The sequence below is a fragment of the Grampus griseus genome (assembly GCF_964374135.1).
Source record: "Grampus griseus genome assembly, chromosome: 14".
NCBI lineage: Eukaryota > Metazoa > Chordata > Mammalia > Artiodactyla > Delphinidae > Grampus > Grampus griseus.
The window spans coordinates 22271321-22285519 of NC_139008.1; the positions used below are offsets into that span (position 1 = coordinate 22271321).

Sequence of the window (14199 nt, forward strand, 5' to 3'; positions counted from 1 at the left end):
GGAGGAGCATGAAGCAGAGGCGGTGATAGGGATTGGACCAGTCATCTCTGAGACCCAGAGGCTCACCCTGGGATTCTGGACTGGGTTTCATATCAGAAAAATTCTCACCTAGTGTCCGGGGAGCCAGTGGGCTTGAGTGGCTGGCATGTGATTTGGCTTTCTGCTGCTGCAAGTGGGACCGTGCTCCTCTGAACTAACCCTGCGCCGTTTCCGTGGGCCCTGAGGTTAACCTAACGCTTTGCCTCTCCTTTGCCAGCTTGCTTTGCTGAGCTGTGGGCACTGCTAGGTGGGGCAGTGGGACATGCTCAGGCTATGTTCTCCACATCAGGACTGACCTGGCAGGGAAGGAGATGGGGAGAGAGTGATGACATGGGGCCCCACCACCTGTGTTGATAAGGGTTCTTGTTCTTGTTCCTGCCCCTGCAGGACAGCAATGGAGCTGCTCTGGATGTCTCTGCTGCTGGTGGCCTCTTGTGTCGGCACTGTCCAGGGCTCACCAGAGGTGGACGTCAAGGAAGCCAGCATCAACATGTCCCAGCCCTTGCACATTCTGGTGGAGAAAAACCTGATGGTGCTAACACCTGCCGGCCTGACCCAGATGCTGAATGAGACCCGCTTCTTGATGGTGCTCTTCCGTGAGTGTCCCTCACTCCTGGGCAGTGGGTGATGGGTGGGCTGAGACCTGCCCCCTTTCTCCTGGCAGCAAGAGGAGTTTTATTTATTTATTTATTTATTTTTGGCTGCACTAGGTCTTCGTTGCTGTGCGCGGACTTTAGTTGCGGCAAGCAGGGGTTACTCTTCGTTGTGGTGCGCGGGCTTCTCGTTGTGGTGGCTTCTCTTGTTGCAGAGCACGGGCTCTAGGCGCGTGGGCTTCAGTCATTGTGGCACGTGGACTCAGTAGTAGTGGCTCGGGGGCTCTAGAGCACAGTCTCAGTAGTTGTGGCTCATGGGCTTAGTTGCTCCATGGCAGGTGGGATCTTCCCGGACCAGGGCTTGATTCTGGACACGGGCACGTGTCCCGGACACGGGACACGGGCTTGATCTCGTGTCCCCTGCACTGGCAGGCAGATTCTTAACCACTGTGCCACCAGGGAAGTCCCCAGAGGAGTTTTAAATATTGCTAAACACATGAGAACACGTTTTAATAATAATTTTAAAAATAACATATATAATGTCATCCTCAATTTACAGATGAGAATACTGAGGTCCAGGGAAATTAAGCAATTTGCAAGATACTATGTTGCCACTCTTGTCTTGATTTGTATCTGGCTCCTCTGTCCCACTGAAGGCAAGAAGCCAGGATTTACCCTCAGGTGTCTTTACTATTCTGAACCTCAGTTTTCTCCTCTGTAAAATGGGCGTGAACATAAGGGCCACACTGGATGATTGTGAAGACTAAATAAGATCGCGTGTTAAGTTGCTGGGACACAGTTATGGGCACGCTCTTGAGAAAGACTTTTAGATCATCACCTCTACTGTCTGAAGTTTGCATGCCCACGCTTATTCTTTAGGCTTTGCATCAGCCCGCATTTTGATAGAGAGAGCAGACTTCTTTTTCCTGAGACATTGGCACAGACCTGTCTGTGCCTTGGGACAGGGTAGAAGGGGTTTTCCTAACAGTCACATAGTGAGCACTTACTGTGGGCCAGGCACTGTCCTTATAGCCCAGTAAATGTCATATACTCCTTACAATGACCCAGTGTGGCGCCACTATTTGTCTCCCTATTTTGGGACATTTCACAATTGAAATTGAATTTACATCTGCTCTTGAAAAAACAAAAGTTCTGGAAGCACTGGCTTACATTCCTGCAATGTGACAGTTGGCTGGAGCTGAATAACGATTTCCCGTTTTGATCAGAAAACATACTTGTCAGTTTACCACATCTTGGCTGGATAAGCCAATTCCACACAGTCACACCCCTGCCTCACTCCTCTGGTATCTGAGTTTGTGTCCCCTGCCTGAAATTCAGGCCTCTCAGCTCCTTCCTCAATCTTTGTCTCTTCTCATTTGATACATTCTCTCTGAGTGACGCCCCTTCAGTGGGGGAGTCGGGTAAGTGACAGTATCAGCAGCTCAGTTACCAGGGATCCCAGTGCTTCCTCAGCTGGCTTGTGCAGCTACTTCATAGCAACATAGAACAAAAACATTCTTGTTGTGCCCTTAACCTTGGTAGTTCACAGAAGGGAAAATCTAATTGGGTCATTTTGCCTCCATCCAATGTGCAGCATGGCTGTTGTGTAAAGTTCCATCAAAATAGTTCCAAGCCTCTGACTTCCATCCAGCTCAGGCTGTTAATGGTTTGTTTCCTTCAAAGTGTCAGGATGCATGCCTAATTTTACTTCAAGCCCATGGAGCAAGACCTAGGAGAGATCCAGTTTGGGCCATTTTCTTTACATGAGCCTGTGAGCAGGACATGATTTCCACTTTGCTGAACTACTCCTCCAGCTGGTTCCCTGCATCCCTCATCCACACCAAGACTTGGGCCACTACTTGAACATTTGTTTTATGGTTGCTTTCTCAGAAGAATTGAGAACTCTGCAGCTGCTCTACCTGCTGTGGATTATGAGTTAATGGTTTGCACAGGTCAGACATCTAAGCCATCTTCTCTTTTTTGCTGCAGCCTTAAACCCTGAATCCTAGATCCTCAGACCCTCAGAAGGATTTAGAGCCACATACTTTGCACGACACAACACACATCGCGACACTCATTTACCCTTCCAGAATGGCACAGCAGGTCGCCAAGCCTGGATAACATATCCTGTCCGTGTGAGAATGCAAGCTTGCCCGTGACTACTCTGTTTATTTTTAATGAACTTATTTATTTGTTTTTATTTTTGGCTGTGTTGGGTTTTCATTGCTGCACGTGGGCTTTTTCTAGTTGCGGTGAGTGGGGGCTACTCTTCATTGCAGGGCGCGGGCTTCTCTTGTTGCGGAGCACGGGCTCTAGGTGAGGGGCTTCGGTAGTTGTGGCTCGCAGGCTCTAGAGCGCAGGCTCAGTAGCTGTGGCACATGGGCTTAGCTGTTCCGTGGCATGTGGGATCTTCCCGGACCAGGGATCGAACCCATGTCTGCTGCACTGGCAGGCAGATTCTTAACCACTGTGCCACCAGGGAAGTCCTGACTACTGTGTTTTAATCAGGGCAGCAGGGCAAGTTCATGGCTCTTTGGGGCGTTAACTGTTGTCTTGTAACTTAGGGATTGGATTGACTTCGAACCTGGGGCTACAAAGAAGCTAATCCATTTTATATACTTTAATTGCACTTGATCACAACCAATTTGAATAGTTTAAATTTAAAGCCTTCCCACCAGCAGGTATTTCAAAGCGGTGAACACCAGCAGAGATGCTATCTAAAAGACACTCCAACTCATTTCATTTGAGTATTTGATGCCTTCAAATACACAGTTTAAATCAAAATGAATTCTCAAAAGCTGGCAGACCCTTTCAAGTCACCTCTGGAAAAACGAATGACTTGGGGCAAGCATTATAAAAGCTTTTTTTCCAGGAGTAAATGGCTTTTTACAAATAGGTCTTTCCAATATTGTCTCCAGGGAAATACTGCCCTGGTAACTCTCAAATCCTTAACTGCTGCCCACTTTCTCATCTCTCCAAGGACCCCAGGCTCAAGAGCCAACACCCAGGCTGATCTTTGCTCTTGGATATCCCTCGCACATCTCAATGCCACGTGTGTCCAAAATAGACCTCAGCATCTTTGATTTGCTCCAACGACAAGCTTCTGCTCACGTCCTGTCTTGACTGACAGCACTGTTATCCACATGATGTCAAAGTCAGAAATCCAAGATCATTCTTAACTCCTTTCTACTCTCGTCTCTAATCGTCACCAAATCCTGTTGAAACCACTTCCTGAAGCCCTCTGCAATCACTATTTCTCCCCATCCCCCTGCCGTGGCCTTAGTTCTGGCCTCACCATTCCCCGCCACGAACCACTGCAGCATCTTCTAGATGGTCTCCCTTCCCCCTCCAGTGCCGTCTCTACAGTGTACCCAGAGAAATTTTGTTTTCTAAAATGCAAATCTGATTGGGTCACTCCCTGATTAAAAACCCCCAAAGATTCTCTAAGTCCCCAAACTCCTTAACACGGCTAAAATGTCCTCTGCTTGACCTAACCAGGCCTCCTTCTCCACTCCACTTGAACTCTGTGCTCTGCACTCTGAGTGTGGCCACCAGGTAGGTCACACTGGCATTGGCCTCCTGGCCTTTACACTTGCAGTTCCCTCCACCTGTAGTGTTCTTCCTGAACTTCTTCACCTGGATTGTGAGGTTTAAGTTCATGGAATTGCTCTGTCAAGCGGCTGTGTCCACCTTACTCCCACCTAGGCCCTCCCACGCTCACTCAGCCCTCTGCACACTCCTTTTCATAGCATTTGCCACACTGTATTGAAAATGTTTTTTTTTTTTTTTTTTTTTTTGCGGTACGCGGGCCTCTCATTGCCGTGGCCTCTCCCGTTGCGGAGCACAGGCTCTGGGCACTCAGGCTCAGCGGCCATGGCTCACGGGCCCAGCCGCTTCGTGGCATGCAGGATCCTCCCAGACCGGGGCACGAACCCGTGTCCCCTGCATCGGCAGACGGATTCTCAACCACTGCGCCACCAGGGAAGCCCTTATTCAGCTCTTGATTGCTAACATCTGGGATTGTGCTTGGAGCATGGCAGGCCTGAGGAGATGCTGAATGAATAAATGAGCTTTCCTTTGGCCCACAATGTTCCCCATGAATGAGACAGGAGAAAAGGGAAGGCTACGTTTAGCAGAGAGAGGTCAAAGTGAGACTTAACAAGAGCTGTTTCTGGGTTCATTAATTAGTAATTAGTAATCATCCCTAAAGCAGAGGTGGCAAGATTGTGCCCTGGGAGCAGGTTAGTTGATGATGTAGATGGTGAATGAGAATGATAATGAGGACCACAGTGGTGATGATGGGGACGACCATTTACTGAGACCTGTATTCCAGGCACAGGGCTTGGTCTCATTGTCCCTGTCTTACATTTCAGAGCAGGTCTAACACTCAATCCATCTTAAACTGTGCTGATAATTGAGACATTCATTCATTCACTCAACATTTATTGAATACTTATTACATACCAGATATATTCTAGGCACTGAGTGGTGAACAAAGCAGACAGACATCCTTGTTTTATGGAACTTCTATCCCAGAGAGGGGAGACTCAAGATAAACTGGTAAAGAAGTAAAAAAGGTAGCATATCTTCAGGGTAAAAGTACTATGGAGAAAAAGCAGAACTCTTAGGGAGTGCAAGGAGTGGGTGGAGGTACGGCTGTTGTTGTGGCCAGGGTGGCCAGGGAAGGCTTTCCTGAGAAGGTGACAACTGAACAAAGACCTTAAGGCAGTAAAGCAGCAACCTCCAGGAGAGCATTTCAGGCAGAGGGAGTAGCAAGTGCAAAGGCCCTGAGGTGGGAATCTGCAGGGTGGCTAAGCTGAGTTGTTGAAAAGTAGTGGGAAATAAGATCAGAAGAGTGAGGAGCAGAGTCTTTAGGGGCTTGTAGGTCACTGCAATGGTCAGAGAAATTTGTTGGCTGGCCCCTGAGGAGCTAGAAGGGGTTGGAGACCACCCTGAAGTCCTTATCACTTGTGAGCACATCTGTACACTATAAATCACCCTATGGAATGGAGAGAGGGTTATTCTCAGAATCCTTTTCCATGCTTGATCTTGAACTTGTTCTAAAGTGGGGTTTCTCGTCCTCAGCACTATTGATATTTTGGCTGGCTAATGCCCCCCCTTTTTTTAAACATCTTTATTGATGTATAATTGCTTTACAATGTTGGGTTAGTTTCTGCTGTATAGCAAAGTGAATCAGCTATACGTATACATGTGTCCTCATATCCCCTGCCTCTTGCACCTCCCTCCCACCCTCCCTATCCCACCCCTCTAGGTGGTCACAAAACACCCAGCTGATCTCCCTATGCTATGCAGCTGCTTCCCACTAGCTATCTGTTTTACATTTGGTAGTGCATATATCTCAATGCTACCCTCTCACTTCGACCCAGCTTACCCTTCCCCCTCCCTGTGTCCTCAAGTCCATTCTCTACATCTGTGTCTTTATTCCTTTCCTGCCCCTAGGTTCATCAGAACCATTTTTTTTTTTTTTAGATTCCATATGTATGTGTTAGCATACCGTATTTGTTTTTCTCTTTCTGACTTACTTCACTCAGTATGACGGACTCTAGGTCCATCCACCTCACTACAGATAACTCACTTCCGTTTCTTTTTATGGCTGAGTAATATTCCATTGTATATATGTGCCACATCTCCTTTATCCATTCATCTGTTGATGGACACTTAGGTTGCTTCCAGGTCTACTGTAAATAGTGCTGCAATAAACATTGTGGTACATGTCTCTTTTTGACTTATGGTTTTCTCAGGGTATATGCCCAGTAGTGGATTGCTGGGTCGTATGGTAGTTCTATTTTTAGTTTTTTTAAGGAACCTCCATACTGTTCTCCATAGTGGCTGTATCAATTTACATTCCCATCAACAGTGCAAGAGGGTTCCCTTTTCTCCACACCCTCTCTAGCATTTATTGTTTGTAGATTTTTTGAAGATGGCTATTCTGACCAGTGTGAGGTGATACCTCATTGTGGTTTTGATTTGCATTTCTCTAATGATTAATGATGTTGAGCATCCTTTCATGTGTTTGTTGGCAATCTGTATATCTTCTTTGGAGAAATGTCTATTTAGGTTGTCCGCCCATTTTTGGATTGGGTTTTTTTTTTTTTTTTATATTGAGCTGCATGAGCTGCTTGTATATTTTAGAGATTAATCCTTTGTCAGTTGCTTCATTTGCAAATATTTTCTCCCACTGTGAGGGTTGTCTTTTCATCTTGTTTATGGTTTCCTTTGCTGTGCAAAAGCTTTTAAGTTTCATTAGGTCCCATTTGTTTATTTTGGTTTTTATTTCCATTTCTCTAGGAGGTGGGTCAAAAAGGATCTTGCTGTGATTTATGTCATAGAGTGTTCTGCCTATGTTTTCCTCTAAGAGTTTTATAGTGTCTGGCCTTACATTTAGGCCTTTAATCCATTTTGAGTTTATTTTTGTGTATGGTGTTAGGGAGTGTTCTAATTTCATTCTTTTATATGTAGCTGTCCTGTTTTCCCAGCACCACTTATTGAAGAGGCTGTCTTTTCTCCGTTGTATATTCTTGCCTCCTTTGTCAAAGATAAGGTGACCATATGTGCGTGGGTTTATCTGTATAGGAATGCAAGAGATTTCTGAGTATTAATTTTGTATCCTGCTACTTTACCTAATTCATTGATTAGCTCTAGTAGTTTTCTGTAATCCTAAAGTGGCATCTTTAGGATTCTCTATGTATAGTATCATGTCATCTGCAAACAGTGACAGTTTTACTTCTTCTTTTCTGATTTGGATTCCTTTTACTTCTTTTTCTTCTCTGATTGCCGTGGCTAGAACTTCCAAAACTATGTTGAATAATAGTGGTGAGGGTGGGCAACCTTGTCTTGTTCCCCATCTTACAGGAAATGGTTTCAGTTTTTCACCATTGAGAACCGATGTTCGCTGTAGGTTTGTCATATATGACCTTTATCATGTTGAGGTAGGTTCCCTCTGTGCCTACTTTCTGGAGAGTTTTTATCATAAATGGGTGTTGAATTTTGTTGAAAGCTTTTTTTGCATGTATTGAGATGATCATAGGTTTTTTTTTTTTAATTTTTATTTATTTATTTTTATATTTATTTTAGGCTGTGTTGGGTCTTTGTTTCTGTGCGAGGGCTTTCTCTAGTTGCAGCAAGCGGGGGCCGCTCTTCATCGCGGTGCACGGGCCTCTCACTCTCGCGACCTCTCTTGTTGTGGAGCACAGGCTCCAGACGCGCAGGCTCAGTAGTTGTGGCTCACGGGCCTAGTTGCTCTGTGGAATGTGGGATCTTCCCAGACCAGGGCTCGAACCCGTGTCCCCTGCATTGGCAGGCGGATTCTTAACCACTCTGCCACCAGGGAAGCCCCTGATCATAGGTTTTTATCCTTCAGTTTGTTAATATGGTGTATCTCATTGATTGATTTGCATATATCGAAGAATTCTTGCATTCATCACAGTTTCACTTTCAGTGCTTGTGACTGGTCTGTTCATATATTCTATTTCTTCCTGGTTCAGTCTTGGAAGGTTGTACTTTTCTAAGAATTTGTCCATTTCTTCCAAGTTGTCCATTTTATTGGCATATAGTTGCTTGTTGTAATCTCTTATGATCCTTTGTATTTCTGCAGTGTCAGTTGTTACTTCTCCTTTTTCATTTCTAATTCTGTTGATCTGAGTCTTCTCCCTTTTTTTCTGGCTAATGGTTTATCAATTTTGTTTATCTTCTCAAAGAACCAGCTTTTAGTTTTATTGATCTTTACTATTATTTTCTTCATTTCTTTTTCATTTCTTTCTGATCTGATCTTTATGATTTCTGTCCTTCTGCTAACTTTGGGGATTTTTTGTTCTTCTTTCTCTAATTGCTTTAGGTGTAAGGTTAGGCTGTTTATTTGAGATTTTTCTTGTTTCTTGAGGTAGGATTTTATTGCTATAAACTTCCCTCTTAGAACTGCTTTTGCTACATCCCATAGGTTTTGGGATGTTGTGTTTTCATTGTCATTTATTTATAGGTATTCTAAAATTTCTTCTTTGATTTCTTCAGTGATCTCTTGGTTATTTACTAGCATATTGTTTAGCCTCTAAGTCTTTCTATCTTTTACAGTTTTTTCCCTGTAATTGATATCTAGTCTCACAGTGTTGTTGGAAAAGATACTTGATATGATTTAAATTTTCTTAAATTTACCGAGGCTTGATTTGTGACCCAAGATATGATCTATCCTGGAGAATGTTCCATGAGCACTTGAGAAGAAAGTGTATTCTGTTGTTTTTGGATGGAATGTCCTATAAATATCAATGAAGTCCATCTTGTTTAATGTATCATTTAAAGCTTGTGTTTCCTTATTTATTTTCATTTTGGATGATCTGTCCATTGGTGAAGGTGGGGTGTTAAAGACCCCTATGATTACTGTGTTACTGTCGATTTCCCCTTTTATGGCTCTTAGCATTTGCCTTATGTATTGAGGTGCTCCTATGTTGGGTGCATAAATATTTACAATTGTTATATCTTCTTCTTGGATTGATCCCTTGATCATTATGTAGTGTCCTTCTTTGTCTCTTGTAATAGTCTTTATTTTAAAGTCTATTTTATCTGATATGAATATCGCTACGCCAGCTTTCTTTTGATTTCCATTTGCATGGAATATCTTTTTCCATCCCCTCACTTTCAGTCTGTATGTGTCCCTAGGTCTGAAGTGGGTCTCTTCCAGACAGCATGTATATGGGTCTTGTTTTTGTATCCATTCAGCTAGTCTGTGTCTTTTGGTTGGAGCATTTAATCCATTTACATTTAAGGTAATTATTGATATGTATGTTCCTTTCACCATTTTCTTAATTATTTTTGGTTTTTTTTTTGTAGGTCTTTTCTTTCTCTTGTGTTTCCTGCCTAGAGAAGTTTCTTTAGCATTTGTTGTAAAGCTGGTTTGGTGGTGCTGAATTCTCTTAACTTTTGATGTCTGTAAAGGTTTTAATTTCTCCGTTGAATCTGAATGAGATCCTTGCTGGGTAGAGTAATCTTGGTTGTAGGTCTTTCCCTTTCATCACTTTAAATATGTCCTGCCACTCCCTTTTGGCTTGAAGAGTTTCTGCTGAAAGATCAGCTGTTAACCTTATGGTGATTCCCTTGTATGTTATTTGTTACTTTTCCCTTGCTTCTTTTAATATTTTTTCTTTGTATTTAATTTTTGATAGTTTGATTATTATGTGTCTTTGTGTGTTTCTCCTTGGATTTATCCTGTATGGGACTCTCTGCTTCCTGGACTTGATTGACTATTTCCTTTCCCATGTTAGGGAATTTTTCAACTATAATCTCTTCAAATATTTTCTCAGACCCTTTCTTTTTCTCTTCTTCTTCTGGGACCCCTATTATATGAATGTTGGTGCGTTTAATGTTGTCCCAGATGTCCCTGAGACTGTCCTCAATTCTTTTCATTATTTTTTCTTTATTCTGCTCTGTGGTAGTTATTTCCACTATTTTATCTTCCAGATCACTTATCCATTCTTCTGCCTCAGTTTTTCTGCTATTGATTCCTTCTAGTGAATTTTAAATTTCATTTATTGTGTTGTTCATCATTGTTCGTTTGCTCTTTAGTTCTTCTAGGTCCTTGTTAAACGTTTCTTGTATTTTCTCCATTCTATTTCCAGGATTTTGGATCATCTTCACTATCATTATTCTGAATTCTTTTTCAGGTAGACTGTCTATTTCCTCTTCATTTGTCTGGTCTGGTGGGGTTTTACCTTGCTCCTTCATCTGCTGCATGTTTCTCTGTCTGCTCATTTTGTTTAACTTACTGTGTTTAGGGTCTCCTTTTCACAGGCTGCAGGTTCGTAGTTCCCATTGTTTTTGGTGTTGGTTCAGTGGCTTGTGTAGGCTTCCTGGTAGAGGGGACTTGTGCCTGTGTTCTGGTGGCTGGGGCTAGATCTTGTCCTTCTGGTGGGCAGGGCGACACCTGGTGCTGTGTTTTGGGGTGTCTGTGAACTTAGTATGACTTTAGGCAGCTCTCTGCTAATGGGTGGGGTTGTGTTCCTGTCTTGCTAGTTGTTTGTCATGGGGCGTCCAGCACTGGAGCTTGCTGGCCGTTGGGTGGAGCTGGGTCTTAGTGTTAAGACAGAGATCTCTGGCAGAGCTCTCGCCGATTGATATTACATGAGGCTGTGAGGTCTCTGGTGGCCCAATGTCCTGGACTCGGCTCTCCCACCTCAGAGGCTCAGGCTTGACACCCGGCCAGAGCACCAAGACCCTGCCTGGCTGGCTAATTCTTTGGGGTGTGTGTGTGTGTGTGTGTGTGTGTGTGTGTGTGTGTGTGTGAGGAGGGTGTCCCTGCACTGTAGGGTGTTTAGTAGCATCCCTTGCCTTTACTCACTAGATGCCAGTAGAATTCCAGATGTGACAACAAGTAATGTCTCCAGATATGGCCAAATGTGCCCTGTTGAGAACCACAGTCTAAAGACATGCAGACTCCAGCTCCCTGTGCTGGGAGCTAATCTCCAGTCCCTACACTCACAGCTCCCCCATCCATCAGTCCCTACCGTGACCCACATTGGCTGCTCAGAAAAGGGAGACTGGGGTTATCTACTAAAGACCCAGGCAAACATTGATCTAGGTCCATTAGCCATTAACACATTTACACACCAAGCAGACAGTCAGAGAGCCACTGACAACGCTAATGTGACCCTGGGTCCCATTTGTTTACCCGAAAACCCACGGGAGAGCCACACAATAGGCCTCAGCCTTGTGTTGGATGACTTGGTGCTGGTCACCATTGTCTTCCTTCCCCCAGAACCAGAAGATCTGCTGAAGATCCTGATATCTCCATAGGACTCTCCCTCCCCAGAGAGCATCTGGTCAGAGCAAGACCAAGGATTCCCCCCATGTCATCATGATAGTTAATGTTTATCGGGCACTTCTGTGCCAGAGCTTTGCTTACCTTGTCTTACTATGTAGGCTCATTCTAAGGTATGGGAGCTGTTACTACCCCCATTCTATAGATGAGGAAACTGAAGTGCAGAGATGTTTAAAAAGCACCTTGCCTGGACCACCGGTGCTGTAAGCCACCATAACTGTCTCTGTTTTATGAGACAACCTAAGGAATTCATGTTAATTGAGTACCCACTATATGCCAGAAGATGAACCTTAGGTGGAGTTAGAACCTGAGGAGGGCTATACCTATAGGAGCTCTCAGCCTCCCAGTGAAAGGCTCCCTGCCTGTCCACTGTCCACTGGGCACTGCTTTGCCCAGGTTCCAATGAATGTACAGCTGAATTGCGTCTCCATGCCTCATGAGACAGGCACCAAGACCTGAGGGGTGTATGCATCCATTTCACCTTTACACACTCAGGATTCAAGGCTCCAAAGCCCTAAAGGCAAATTTTATAAAGACAGAAACTAGTAAATAGGACTGTAAATTGTAAAGAGTGGATTTGGCTCTCCAGAGTCTATCTGCTTTGATGAGAACCACTCAGAGCAGGGGAGATGGGAAACCCACTCCTCCAGGAAAAAAGGAACATTTTTTCAGACCAGCTTACCTATGAGGTCAGTTAGAGCATGGATCTCGGAGTCAGTCAGCCATGGAGCTGCACTCAGCCTAATGCTTACTAGCTGTGAGACCTCTGGGCTTCCATTTCCTTGTCTAACATTCCTCACCTGTAACAGCAGATGACTCATAGGGTTGTTCTGAGGATTCACCAAGATAATGCCTGTAACACTTAGCAAAGCACTTGGCATAGTAAGTGTTCAATAAACGTTGTTATCTTGTTGTCATTACTACCATCATCATCACCATCATCATCCTTCTGGTTGCTCAGGTCAAAAGGTCAGAGTCATCCTTGATTTCTTTCATTTACACTCCACCTCCAATCCGTCAGTAAATCCTGTCAACTCTTCCAAGATCCCTCTAGGCTCTGACCATTTCTCACCGCTCGCCTGGTTCAAGCCATTACTATGTCTCACCTGGATTATTACAGTGGCTCCAGCTAGACTCCTTTTTTCTCTTTGGTCTAATCTCCATATAACATTCAGAACAATCCAGTAAAAGAGTAAGTCATCACATCTAACTCGGCTCCAGACCCTCCAGTAATTTCCACAACCCTTGGAGGAAAGGCCAAAGTTTATTTGGTGGTCTACACGGCCTGTGTCACCTGACCTCACCCCAGCTCACTCTGTTCCAGACCCAATGGATTTCTTGTCATCCCTCAAACATGTTGCACGTGCTCCCACCTCAGGGCCTTTGCACGTATGGCTCCTTTGTCTGGAACTCTCTCCCTCCTGTAAGCAAGCGCACAGGTTGCTCCCTTATCTTCTTCAGTCTTTATTAAAACGTTCCTTCTCAGTGAGGCCTCCTTTCGCCTCTCTACTTAAACTCCATTCCCCTGACACTCCCAACTTCCACCTCTGCTTCTTTTTTCTCCATAGCACTTAGCATCTAACATAGAATATAGTCTGCTTCTTTATTTTGTTTATTTTCTTCCTTCTCCAATGAGAGCAGTGATTTTTATCAATCTGTTTGTTGTTAAGTCCCCAATACCTAAAACATTTCCTGGCACATGGAAGATTCTAAAAAAGATTTGTCAGATGAATGAGTGAATGAATCCCATTACTGTGACTGTTAGGTCCCATCCATCCAGCTCTCAGATCCCAGCTGTCACAACTTCTATCTCTCACTTCCATTTTGGACACTGAAGACCACTGGGCTGTGTGTGGAACCTCAAAAACTCCACTGTTTAGACAAGTGTTTCCCTTGCCCCAAGCTCGTACCCTTAGAAACTCTGATTTGGATGCTATGTCAGTTAGCAGCCCTGAGCCAAGCACTGCCGACTCCACGAGGGAGGCAGAGGAGAAGCCTGCAGGCCGGAGTGGCTGGCAACAGGCCAGCACCTGCTGGTGGTGATGGATGGGGGTATCGAAGGCGACGATGGTGACAAAGCAGGCAGTGGAAAGGCATGGATCTACAAGAGAGGCAAAAATTCCCACTTCCTGTCCATTGATTGGGAGTTTAATGAAAACGATCTTTCACTTTCGGGTTCCATCACTGGAGCAGGTGTGCTGACTGGCAGTAGGGCGTGTGCCAGCTGTCCCAGGCCTAGCCTTCTGGGTTTTGCTTTACAAAAGCCCTCTCTGTGGGACTTGGAACTTGCCCATAGCATTGGAAGTGATTTGCACTTTTTCCAAATGCTCCAGATGGACAAGGGAGTTTGAAAAAGATAAACTGTTCTGGCTTGAAAGGGAATTAATGACCCCCTGCCCTGGCTCGGCCCACCTGCTGCAGACACCAGTCGGTGAGGGACCAGCGAGGGGCCTGCAGTTTCACAATCCTCTCAGGAGGAAGGGAGGCAAAACTGCCTGCCTTTTAGCCCCCACCCCACCCCCCCATTTAGGCCAGGAAGACCTCTCCTGCTGCTGGGATCACATGTCAGGCCCCTGAGGCTCTTTCCAGAAAAGGGCTCCTCACTCCAAATGCTACCCCGCTGCCCAGCAATATGATAGTGTCAGGTCTCTTCAACACCCCAGACCAAGGGGATGGGCTGAGTGCGTAGGAGGTCATCATAACCTCGCTCCATCCTTACCCTTCCCACATCTGGCCTTCTTT

General features: G+C 44.8%; 1 protein-coding gene across 1 annotated transcript in view; it reads left to right on the top strand.

Moving 5' to 3' along the window:
• Positions 1-430: 430 nt before the first annotated feature.
• Positions 431-14199, top strand: part of PDILT (protein disulfide isomerase like, testis expressed) — a gene marked incomplete at its 3' end in the record, with an annotated part of 36711 nt that continues 22942 nt past the window's right edge. The window contains exon 1 of the mRNA XM_082670609.1: positions 431-635. Within this exon, the coding sequence (XP_082526735.1) occupies positions 434-635 (202 nt within the window). The 5' untranslated portion in view covers positions 431-433. The remainder of the gene's footprint in view (positions 636-14199) is intronic.